At 46.6% G+C, this 12863-nt stretch overlaps 1 protein-coding gene across 1 annotated transcript; it reads right to left on the bottom strand.

The window, feature by feature from the left end:
• Window positions 1-7335: 7335 nt before the first annotated feature.
• LOC136056904 (dual specificity protein phosphatase 7-like) lies at window positions 7336-12616 on the bottom strand. Its single transcript, XM_065749284.1, has 3 exons — window positions 12193-12616; window positions 10034-10462; window positions 7336-7788 (listed from the first exon to the last, which is right to left on the bottom strand). Exons 1-3 carry the CDS (start codon window positions 12602-12604, stop codon window positions 7481-7483), a joined length of 1149 nt encoding a protein of 382 aa, XP_065605356.1. The 5' UTR covers window positions 12605-12616; the 3' UTR covers window positions 7336-7480.
• Between the last annotated feature and the right edge of the window lie 247 nt (window positions 12617-12863).

The following is a 12863-nucleotide window of genomic DNA, read 5'->3' as shown; positions in this document are numbered from 1 at the left end:
TTCTCTCTCAGTGGTAGCACTAACTCTGCATGAAGAACTGCACACTGGCAGACAGCAGCTTCAAACATGACCACATTTGTTTTATTAAGAAAACTGACATCTGTAAGTCTTGCTACATGCATGTACATGCATTTCTCTACTTCTACAAGTTTTAAAACTAGACCAGAAATTTCTCTAGAACACTCTTAGCAGCTGCTGACATGAGAAAGGAGCAAGTTGCCTGCTCTGTACTTTTTCAGATGGCTTTTATGCAGAACAGTTTGGCAGTTTATTTGCACCCCTATTGGCCTGACACCTGTCAATTGTGCTGCAGAACCCAGGCACACATGGGTCAATGGAGAACCACTCCTTTGCTAACACCCAACAACACTCTAGCCCCTCCCCAAACTACCTTATGTCCTTCCCTTTGCTAAGGAGACTGCAGCAACATAAATAAAAATCAGCAGCAAATTTCAGCACTGAACTGCACTATCAGTGCATGTTTGGGCACCAGCTAGCACCCACTGAAGTCAACACAAGTTTTGAAAAAGAAAATACCTCCCACACAAAGGAGAGACAGAGGAATCAGTCAGTGCTGTTAGGCAGATAAGCTGCCTGTTAGAACAGGCTTGCACTGTCCTCTAGCAGGAAGAAGTTGTCTAATGAAAGAGAAAGCAACTTGGGGAATGAATTAATAGTGAAAATTCTTGTTTAATAAATAAATAAATTGCCTTACCCAAATGTCTCACTCATCTTTCTGCCAGTTGGATACATGGTCAAGACATGGCTGCATCAACCCTTAGTGCAGGATCACATGAAGACAACAGTCTGGGTAGGAGCAGAAGGAAGTTGAAGAATGATTAAAAGGAAACAGAGAGAATGGACAACTGAGCTGATCTGTTTGATGAGAGGACAACTTTCTTTGGACAAAGCACCCAGAATCCCTTCAAACTCACATCCAGCAACGCGCTTTGAACAGCTTTAAGAGAATCCTGCTTTGGCTTTCAGGGGCAATCCTGTAACAGCTGCTGCCTGCTCTAAGCAGCGGGACATCAGCCATTCAGGGAGAGGAAAGAGAATTTTAGAGTTAGAACAAGACTGCATCACTGGAGAGGAGCAGTCAAATGATGTGTCCAATTCAGAGCCACATCTGAGGGAGGCAGGAGAAGATGCCACAAGAATTTCTCCCCCCTGAAAATCTCCCATACAGAAAAATGCTGTCTTGGTAAGGTGTCTCATCTGCAATTCAACCTTAGAGTTCAGTTTCTTGCTAGCACAAGGCTTTAACAAACACCAAATCAGTAACAAAGGTTTCACCAATGCACCAATATGGTCCCTCCCATTTTGTAGAGGGTTTATCACACCTCCTTCCCAAGGAGGAAAGAAAGAAAAACAAAAACAAGGCAAAACCACAAGCCAAACTACAGCGCTCCTTACAAGAAAAGGAGGAAAAAAAAGAAAAGAAAGAAAAAAGGACAATATAACCAGAAACAAAGAGTGAACGTCATAAAAGCAGAACTCCAAGTTATGAAGAGTTTGCCTTAGAGGCAGATATAGAAGATGAGAAGTACAGAGAGTCTAAGTGCAGAGATTTTTTTTTTGCTACCAAAAAGTAGTGAGAAACCTCGGAAAATGATACTACATAAGCCAGATGTTTCCTTCGAAGGGGGGGTGGGGGGGAGGGAAGTAGGAAAATCTGTCTAGTTTCCTCTTCTTCCACTCAGACTTTGTTCCCTTACTAAATACTTTTTAAGGCCCTACACATTTTTTGATTCCTTGTGCCAAAGTGCAGCCATGATAGTCTTTCCTGCAGCACATTTGGTCTCAATTTCCAACAGGCCCTGGTATTTAAGAGGAAGCCCAGACTCCAGACTCCTGCAGAAGGACCTCAAATTCACAGGAACAGCTTCCAGGTGAGAATACTTCAAATCCCAACTATTTGAAGCAACAAAAAGCAGCAAAGAATCAAAAAAAGATAATGCAAGGCATGTGCAGTTTTAGTAATGACCACCAACAACCATAGCAGAATAGGAAGAATGAAAAGGGAGCACTAGTGATGTCACTTTACACCACGTGGAGATGGGGCTAACACGATATTGGGTGAGTCCAGCCTGACCACAGAGGCTGAATGTCAGCAGTCTGAGTGTCTACACCTGCCCTGTGATTAATTCACAACCAGCAGTTAATCACCAACTGACTGTGCCATCAAAGCAGAACCACAGCTTCCATCCTGACTGAGTTCCCAACCCAACGACACAATCGAGATACAGTTGAGCAGGGGAGCCCAGAGGTACCACTAATTCACACAGCTACACTGCAAGTAGCTCGTCATCTCCTGTGCTCCAGCTAGTGCCATCATGGCTGCCAATGTCTGCCACAGAAACTACAGGCAAAGGTGTTCAGCTGCCTCAAGCTGCTGAAGAACAACAACTTCTAGACAAGTTCTCCCACACTTGCTTTGCAAGATCCAGCTGTGCTTTCTGTAGCCACCGCAACAGCCACCAGCAGGCCACCAGCCAAGGTTCCTCTACGTGCCACCTCAGGCAGCAAAACATGTACAGGTATCAGAGCAGGTCCTTGCAGCATTTTGAAGAAGGGTGAAAACAGAGCCACAGCCAGATGGAGACAGTGCTTATCAAGGTATTTGCATCGTGCTCCAACCCCTCCCAGCTCAGGAAGAGGCTCTTGTTCCACCACTCCAGAACCACTGGGGTGACAGCCATGACAGGGAAGGGTGTGTTGTGACTGCCTCTTCCCAGGCTAAGGGAGATCTCTCCTGAAGGAAGGAACTAACAGGGCACAGAGGCTGCATCTGACTTTCCCAACGTGCTGGACATTTTATCACCTCCCTTCCCCATCCCATTATGTTTAATCAACCAAGCATTCAGACTTGAAGTACAATTATGAGAAAGATTTGAGGCAGCATAGGGGCAATTGGCTTGACATCCAGAAGAAATCCCACTTTCACGTATTTCCTAAGCAGCCCAGGACATAACAGTCAAAGACTGAGACAATCAGTTGTAAATACAAGGATGCGTTGATGAAATTTACTATTTACATAATGTTACAACACTACAAAGAGCCTGATTTGCTCACACAAAGGATAGAAAATGAAAATAACCACCAGAAGTAACGTCTATTTTAGAAACATGAGCCTTCACATTCAGATGATAGCAGGAAGAGTGTGCTACCCTACTTGTATCTTTGGATGGCACAACAGGGAGCAAGTTCAGAGATGTGAAGTCTGGCTTGAATTGCATTTGACGCCACACCAAGAAGTATGCACCTAGGAGAGTGATAAAAGTGGATAAGAGAGGGAAAGTAAGCTACAACTAACTCTGAAGCCCTAAGCTTCAGGTGCTGCTCACCTATGATTCTAGTGCTGGCAAAGAGTCCTTCCCATCTCCATTCTGTGGTTGTTTCAAGTACAACTCCCCCCACCTACGCTCTGTCATTGTAAGTATAAATAAGCTTTGCTGCACTGCCTGGGGAATGTGCCCTTTTTACTCTTCTGTTTCTCATGCTCAGGATGTACTTGCTCTCTATGCCCTTCCCTCTCTAGCTAGAACAAGCAGCCAGCTCTGCCAAGGAGCACTAAGGGAGGCAGGCTAGGCAGAGCTATACAAAAGCCTGTGGGAAATGTTCAAAAGTAGCTACTTTAATTGAAGCAGAGGGAAAAACTTTTTGAATGCACCAACCTGCAGTCCATATAACTGTTCAAGAGAGAAGAAAGCCAAAGGGGACCAATTGGAAAAAAGTAAATAAATAATTTCCCACATTTGCTAAGGGCTTGCGGCATCACACATGAAAACCCAGTAACAGATCTTGCAGCCAGAGCAAGAGACTACCTGGTTTCGTAGAGCAGAATACCACAGAGCATCTTATAAGTGACTTGCCTGCAATCAATGGGTTAACCAAGAAGCTTCACTCTCTGCTTCCCACATGCAGCAATCTCCTTGCCAAATTCCACAAATCTGAATATAATCAGCTTTCTCAATCAGCCCTTGCTTCTACACTTAGCTAGCGCTTATCCCCACCTCTGCAAGGGAATGTAGACAAACCCCACACTTCCTTCTCTCATGTAAGGCTTTCTCCAACACTGACCCTTTCCTGATGTCAGCTCTTGTCTCCTCACTAAATTATCATGACATGAGATCTCCAAGGAATATCCCAAGTCAGGAAGCCAAGAGGTATAAACAATGAAGTCTGAAGACCAGGCAGGGATGCTGCTCCCCACCTTTGAGGCCAGAAGGCTTAGAAAATGTTCCTTCAGGCCCCATAGGAAAGATTGCTTTGCAGATGGCAGGATGGATGCTTCACAGACAAGCCACGTCCTTCCTTTGGGAACAAGGCTTTTAAGTGGAGCAGCAGTGGGATACTCAGATTTGCATCTCCTGGGATGAGATACCATGCAAGAGCTGCATGCATGTTAGTTCTTTGACCACGGCCATGGCAAATAGCAGCTGTGGTCTTCCCATCAGCCACAGCTTAGCTAATACTCAATCATGCTCACAGAGCCTGTGCTAAGTGCAAGTACCCTTAGCAGAAAACTGTAAGAAATTAAAGGGAAACAAATACAACCACATATCTGACTAACATATACAAGTGCACAGTAAGCCTCCAGCATTCCTCCATTCCTTCCTTAGGAGCTAGTCTGCTATGTAATTACAGGAGAAAACCTAAACGTCTTTTCCCCACATAACAGGTAGCTATTTTCATTTGCTGAGCCACAAACAAGCTTCTTAATCAATATATAGATTCCCATCATGCAGTCAAGGAGTAAACAAGTTCTCACTGCACATGCTCCCTGAGCCCCTGCTTTAGCCTTTGACCACCTATCACGCTCCGCAATGGCCCAAGCTTCTTACTGAATAGAACTAGAGATCTTTTGAGCTCAAGCCCTAGGATTAAAAGAACAAATACCCACAAAGCTGAGGTACTGAACAATTAAATAGGTAGCAATTTCATCTCTTGCTGTTTAGATCAGATTGCTGTTCATAAACTTTCCAAACTTAGTAGCCTACTTGCACCAACACTAAGGAAAAAACTAGCATCCTGAACACTGGCAGAGCCAGCTAAGTCCTGCCCTGTTGTGAACAGAGCCACAGGACCCAGAAGTCATCAGACAGTTGCCTGCAAGGCCACAACTGTTTGCTTTTCTACAAAAAGAAAGTCTGCTACCACAGCAGTTGGAAGCAAAGCTTTGCCATGCCTTCACAGGCCACACTTATCAGCAAATGTCCACAGGGTCATAAAAACTAAACTGTGCATGAAGCCAAACACCACACTTGAACATCTCCCAGCAAATGCTCTTCATGGTCACAGAAGAATACTAATCAATCACTAAAAAAATAATTAAAAAAAACCAGGAGAACAGAACAGCATGCCTTTATATGGACAGAGGCATCTGACAAACATCAATTTTAAAGAAAAAATAATATTTATTTGTAATATAAACAAAGTCCCAATATTGGATCAGTATATATAGTGTCACTAGTTTTCCTTCATTAACTCAGAAGGCAAAACTATTCCTCACTAACAACCTCCATTTGTACTGATCAGAAGATTCTTTTCTTTTTTCCTTTTAAAGAAGAAAGACAACAGCATAGGAAGCCTTTACAAACCATCATAGCTGTAATGCAATATAGATGCACTGACAAAAAAATCCCTGAAAAAAAAAGTAAATTCCTCAATGAGGGAAAATGAAAGTAAGATATTTTCAGTTTGCTCACTCGCAACCATACTTACACTCATTCTCTCTTCTAATGACCCATGATCCCAGCATTGTTACTAACAATACCTGATGAACAAGCAAGCAGAAAACAAGAAAAGAAGCTAATTCCAACATACTGGTAGCATCTTTAAGAAAAAAAACTTTATCAGGATGTGACAGCATCAAACATCCCTCCAGATGGAGGGTTTTTTTTTTTTTTGTTTTGTTTTGTTTATTTTTCTTGAAAAATGTACAAAAAATTGGATACTTAGAAAAAAAATCCGTGGCTTTTTTTTCAGTTACATGAGAGTTAAAGTGGCAAAGGACAGGGGGAGAAAGGAAGGACTACATTGCAGCCAATAAAGAAATCTCCAAATCCCTTCTGCCCTCCTCCCAGAAATTATTAGCACTTCCTCCCCCTCCCAGCTTGGTATAACGTGTTTGCCAAACACTAGCCAAAAATATAAGCAAATCTTCTCAGAATAGAAGGCACAGCATAAAGTTATTTGAAAGAGGAAGAAAAAAAAATTAGAATCTCTCTTGAAAGCTCCAGTCATCTCAGAATTTGCCAGTTTATTTATATATATATATATATATAATATATATAATAAGTTTATTTATATATATATATATATATATAAATTCTGTTACGACACTCTTGTAACCACTTCTACATCTCCACTCATCTTGCACATTCAAGATCTTCCAATTCAGTCCTGTTCTGCTATGCAACACCCAGCTCTGCTCTAGGCTCCTGCCACCCAACACTCCAAGCACACATGGGAAAGACTCAACCATACATCAGGAATGCCAACATCAAGACTCCTTTCTTTTCTCAGGAAGCTGGAATGATTTCAGGCCAGCTGGATGACTAAGTCAGTCAACAGGCAGCAGAAAATGAAGCTGGGCTCAGACATGCTTCTACCAACTCCGGAGGCTACAGAGTTTTCCAACTCTGGGCAATAGCAAAGTGTTTTGGCAGGGGTGGCATTGAAACAAGCTTGCAGCCTAGTCACCGTGGCTTAATCAGTGCAGAGTTTGTGATTGCAAATGCAGGAGTGGTAAAGGGGTTGCGCTTAAGCCCAATTGGCCTTCCACACATCACAAAGCTTCCTACCAGATGCTAACAACAACAGCAGCAGCATGTATCTCTCTATGGAGTACTCAGTAATATGCCAGGACATACCAAGGCTTCACAAAGTGTGCAAAATGCATTTGGTCAATATAAACATTTGATTAAAAAAATAATAAATGATCAAATAAGAAACAGAATAAAATACTGGTTTTGTAACCTCGTCTGTACAAACAGTCAGGAACTTACATATTTAAAAAGAGTTTGAACCCAAAGCTTGAGTAAGATCTAATTTTTTCTTTAAATCTAAAAATTAAACTTGGGTTTTCAAACAGTCTTGGCCCACCACTTTTTGTTCGAGGTTTCCAAGTGCATAAACCTCCTTAATTTCCATAGCAAGCCAATCCCTGGTAGCTCTTCACACATGTGCTCTGACAGTCCCAGAGCAGCCAGGAAAGAAGTTACTGCCGGTAACATCTGCCTTCAAAATACTTTAACACTGCCTGTGTTAGATAACCCCTGTAAATAGACTACCTATTCAAACCACTTTCATTGGAATACTAACGAACAGCATTAGCCCTCCTTAAAGCAGCAACGAGGCACCTTTGCTCAGAGAAGCTAGTCCTTTCAGAGCTGCCTGGTGAGACATTTTGTAAGATTTGAAATGCTCAAGAGAAGCAATATGATGCCCAAGTTCCAACCAGACAGCATGTTCTTCATGTAGACTCCAGCGTGTTCAGCTGAAACAGGTTGTGGTTGGTGGGGGTGGTAAAGTAGAGCTGTTCACTGGGTGAGCGGTTGTCACATGGGCTGTTGAGTCCCAGAGTCCTCTCAAAATCCAGAAGCTGGCCCATGAAGTTAAAGTTTGGAGAGATGTTGGATTTTTTTCTTTTCACAAAGTCATAGGCATCGTTAAGGGACAAGTTGAGTTTTTGCATCAAGTAGGCGACGGTGACTGTTACAGACCGGCTGATGCCAGCAAGGCAGTGAACAAGGATCCCACACTTCTTGGAACGGGCCTCATCTGAAACAAGACAAGGGGAAGTCTATTATTCTACACCAGGAAAGCAAAGCTTTGGAGCAGGGCCAGGTGGCAGCTGCATGCTCAAAGGACCAGGATGACTGCCAGAACTGGATCCTCTGCTCCCACTGACACCACCTCACATCCCTTTGACATCTCATCCCTTCTGAAAGAGCTACTAAGAGATTCCCACCATGCAGCAACATGGAATGGCCCCATTCAGCACAGCAAGACCATTAGACTTTAAAGAAGGGCTGATCAATCTTGGCACACTGCTCTTTCCCAGAAATCATCAGTACCTTCTAAAGGCAGACAGGGCTGGAGACAACAGCTCCAAGGAGATGCTGGGCATAGCACAACCACCACCAAAGCAACACCTGCCTGCGCACAGCATGGAAGCACGGCCTAGCACCATGCAAACAACTCTCCTTTGCTACTCTCATCCTTCCACTAGAAAGTTATTTGAATGTAGTCAAAGCCAAGCCTGAAGTACAGGAACTTCCCTTATTGTGAAATTGTTTTTAGGATTGAAAGAAGTACACTTCACTACAAACAAATGCTTGTGTTGGAGAAGATTCTCAGAATGAATGGCGGCAGGGAATAGGAATGCAGGCTGTACCAAAAAAATTACAAGAGAACAGCAGCAACATTTCCCCTCGTTGGCCACAGATTGAAAAGCACACACATACTCATTGTCTCTCTCACAGCCAGAACAGCATGACCCCATTATGAATTGACATCTTAGTGCTAAAAGAGGGACACACTGAGTGCATACAAGTACACAGCTCCACTTACTTCAGGGCAGCTATATTTGCAGTCCTTTGCCTCTCAGAGTTTGGCAGGGAGGGAGAAGGTGGCAACAGAAATGGGTCATCAGGCAAAGCTAGAGGTAGAGACACTCTAACACCATCAATGTGAGGGAATGCAAAGAAGCTGCAGGCAAACTGAAATCCAGACCCAAGGCACAACAGGATCCTGTCCCAGCTTCTAAAACCAGGCAGGGATTTCTAGTACCATAGGAAACCACCCCCCAGCACATCCAAGCCTCCTGCTACTCTCTCTACCATTCTTCCAAGACATTTTTGCTTTTCATCTGACTTGTGCTGCATTTCTTTGTGTTTGATTTTTAGAGTGAGGTAATCCTTCATTTTCTGCCATTAAATGGGAAGCATGAGCACCGTGTTCACAGGAACACTGCCTGACTGGAGCATACAGCTCCAAAAAGCCATATGCCAACGGGGATCCTGTAAGCCAACCATGATGTTTAATAATGGGTTTTGCATGGGAGGTGGAGACAGGACATCAGACAGGTCCCCGAAGCAGGCAAAGGTGCTCCTTACCTACCCCACTATATTTTCAACAAGATACAAAGCCATCAAGCTTTTAATAGTCAGTGTTAATGATGATCTGTGCCAAAATCCCAAGTAAATCAGAACTGATGACCATCACCAGCACACACCTGTTCAAGAAGCATTTAGATGAGGAGCTAAGGGATTTGATTTAGTAGTTGGGTAGGGATAGTGATAGGAGGATGGTTGGACTAGATGATCTTGTAGGTCCTTTCCAACCTTATGAACCTATGAACCTATGAACACCATACAACTCATACAGGAAGCAAGCATTTCCCTTCAGCCCAACAGACACCTCTACAAGGCAAAGTAGTAATTCCCAAAGTTAATGCTAGGGAAAAGACATCTACCCCCTCAACACCCAGCCCAGGCTGCTTCAAAGGCTGTCTTACACAGCACTTTTCCCAGGAGAGCTCTGGAGTACAATTATAATCACTCATTGTGTTGACACTTACCTTGTATGGTTACTTTTCCTAAGGAGTTAGTTATGCTAGGGAAACTTCCAGCAGGATCACAACTAGACTAGCAAAGCTCCTGATGAGAATCCTATCCTCTCCCTTCTCCCCCCCCCCACACACACACTCAGGAAATTGCTAGCATCAAACTCAGCAACAGAGCTCCAAGCACCACTCCTTCCTGCAAGCAAAGCAGGTGCCCAGAGCTCTGCATTGCCTTAGCTCAGTGATTTCACACCATAGCAAATCCCCGTTGAAGTGCAAGAAGCAGCAAGGCTGCTTCCCCAGTGCTGCTCACAGGAGACCTGGCTGAAGCGCTGGTGATCCCGATGGGAAGGACTCCCTGAACCCAGAGAGGTAAGGCAGCAGACCAGCAGCACTGAAAAGCAGCATGCCACATTCCCAAGTGGTGAACATGAGACAAGAGTTCTGCCAGCTACCTACCAATAAAAGCAATGGCCTCAGGAAAGAACTGAGAGAGATTCTGGCTCCAGTGATCTGAGATGGGGATCTGCTTGTACTTGAACTCTCCATCGTGCTCAAACATGTTTGGCAGGTTGGGAGTCACATTCAGGATATATTTAATGCCATATTTGCCCAGGATGTCCAAGTTGGTAGAATCTTTGGCACAGCCCAGATACAGGTATGGTAGGATCTGGACTGGAAAGGCAGGCTGATTGCTGGGGATGGGGCTCCCATCTGACTCTGTCGCGCTGCTGGGTTCCCGGTCGGATTCACCATCCGAGCAGTCAGAGCTTATTCGCAGCCCTCCCAGGCCGAGGACGGACGCTGGGGGAGAGTTGTTGGGCGAAGAGCCATCAAGGTTTGTCTCGCAGTGTTCTGAGTATTCAGTATGAAACTTGTTAAAGCCACCTGGGAAAGGAAAATGGAGAAAGGCAGAGAGAAACATGTTTTACTCTTCTGCATGGGATGTCCTTCCACTGAACACATGTGCATATGCTTTCAACTGACCAAGAAACACCCTGAGGAAGGTTTCCAACAGGTTCTTGGTGAGCAAACAAGTCCCAAGCAGAGAGAGTTTCTTACCGAGTCTGATAAACACCAACCAAATCTCAACTGCATCAAAAGAAACAAACATGCAAAATCAAAACAAATTACAAGAGACAATCTTGCCACATTTACCTTCGTGAGATGTAAGGCTGGGGCAGTTTAGGCAGTAACTAAGGCAGAAAAGCACCAAAGTATATGAATCTTAAAAGACAAAGCAATAACAACAAGCAAACACCCAGTCTACACCATAAATGTCCATAAAATAATTCAATATCAAGCCAGGAAAAAGGCTGCATGTTTTGCCAAAGAGCCGTTCTCACCTCTAACTTATCACTATGAACACATTTTGGGACAGGGCAGCATCACAGGGTCAATCTTCACCCAAACCAAATCAAGACTGTACCCAAGACCTTTCTCCACTTCAGAAGCGTGTCACACTCAGAGAAGCAAAAATCCCCACCAACCTGCATCCTTCCAGGCAGCACTAAACTGTCATTGAGCCATCAGTAGCTGACACTGACAAATGGTTTAATTACAAAGGCTTCCCGGAAACTTTGTTTGGGATTGTGGTCATGGAGCAGGACAGGCAGCTTCTGCTTCATCCATTCACCAAGCTGTCCTCCTCCTCCGGTGGCAAGCAACACCGAGGAGCCATTTTGGAATTTTAATTTGAAACAGCTCTCATGGAATTTCCCGGGAAAAAAATAAATAAATAAAAAGGGGGAGCTGCTCAGTCTCTTCGTACCCATCGGGGAGTGCTCAGACCAGTTTCAACACTGCTCCTTCCTATTGGAAACGAGAGCAATAGGGACAAGGGCTGCTGGAAAAGCAGAGGGCAGAGCTCACCAGGTCGAGACGGGCGCAGGCTGCACCCACCCGCACTAGTGGGCAGCGGAGGAATGGCTCCGGGATAGGGGAGTGGGGAAAAGAGGCCCCGTGCTTGGGACTCTACTCTCGGACACCTCCAGTCACTTCGGAAGGAGGATCCTGGAAAGAGGATCTGCGAACACCCACCTCCCTTTCCCGAACAGGGAGAGGGTTGGCGGGAACAACTCCCCGCTCCCATAACTGGGGGCATTGTGAAAGCTCCGCCGGCAGCGGCCTGCTCTGCCTCGGCCCGGCTGCTCTTCCTTTCTCAACGCCGCCCCCCAGCAACCGCAGAGGAGCGGGGCCGGCCACAGTTGGAAGGCCGCTGCGTTACTACAGCACAGCCCACCCCCGCCTCCGAGAAGGGCACTTGCGCAGTACCCTGAGACCCCCCATCGCTCCTCCAACGCCCTACCGGAGGCGGGCAGCCCCCTCCCAGCCAATCGGCTGTTTCCGGTGGGGGGGGGGGGGGGGGGAACGGTATTTTGAGGAGGAGGGGGGGGTTGGGAGGCCATTTTTAGGGAGGAGGGGCACCCCGGGGCAGCGGTGGCACAGCCCGGGTCGGACGAGGACAGCATGTCGGGGTAGGCACAGAGGCTGCGGCCACTGCTGGGGGAGATGAAGAGAGGCAGAAGGGAGTGGGGCGCTCCCAACTCCCACCATTTTGTGCGGAGGATGGAAGCGGGGCAGGGAGAAGAGACGAGACCCGCTGGCGCGGAGCTCACCTTTCAGGTAGTAGGCTTTGCAGCCGTCGTCGCGCAGTTTCTGGAGCAGCAGCCCTAGCACGGAGCCGGCGGCCACGGCGTCCTGACAGTCAGCGGTGGCCTCGTCGTAGAGCAGCACAGTGTCGGCCTTGCAGCGCTTGACGAAGCGTTCCTTGTCCTCGTGGTTGGGGATGATAGAACGGATGGGCAGGTTGCCCTTCTTGAGGCGGCGGAGCATCAGGCCAGGGATGGCCAGATTGATAGCCGTCTCGATGTGCGAGCTCTCGAACAGCTCGTGCGAGCGGCAGTCGAGCAGCAATAGCGAACGGCCGCCGCCCGACTCCAGCTCCTCCTGCAGCCACTCAGCGCTCTTGCACGGCATCGCCGCAGCCATGGGCGCCCGCGGGGAGCTCCCCCAGACCTGCGTTTTCATGGGGCTCAGCAGCAGCCCTCCCCCCCCCCCCCCGCTCCTCTCCGCAGCGGTTGTTGGCCGTGACGGGCTCCGCACGGCCGTGGATACACGTCGCCTGCGTCCCGGAGCGCAGCGGCCCCACTCTGTCCTACGCAGCGCACTCCATTCTGGCGGCCTTAATTAAAACGGAGCTTCGCCGCCGGCCCTGCGTGTCATGCCACGGGGGGGCGGGGCCAACGCGCACCGCCCGGCGAGGCCGCGCCCCCAGAGCTCTGCACCA

Source organism: Cyrtonyx montezumae, unplaced genomic scaffold, assembly GCF_038088225.1.
Source record: "Cyrtonyx montezumae isolate F1298 unplaced genomic scaffold, pur_monq_1.0 scaffold_6, whole genome shotgun sequence".
Lineage (NCBI taxonomy): Eukaryota > Metazoa > Chordata > Aves > Galliformes > Odontophoridae > Cyrtonyx > Cyrtonyx montezumae.
Note: the sequence above shows the minus strand (reverse complement) of the source record. Positions and strands in the feature narration are given on the sequence as shown.

Coding starts and splice junctions, on each gene's coding strand:
- LOC136056904 (XM_065749284.1), bottom strand. CDS start 12,604: ATGAAAACGCAGGTCTGGGGGAGCTCCCCGCGGGCGCCCATGGCTGCG. Junction 10,463..12,192: donor CAAAGCCTACTACCTGAAAG/GTGAGCTCCGCG, acceptor TTCCTTTCCCAG/GTGGCTTTAACAAGTTTCAT. Junction 7,789..10,033: donor TGAGGCCATTGCTTTTATTG/GTAGGTAGCTGG, acceptor GTCTTGTTTCAG/ATGAGGCCCGTTCCAAGAAG.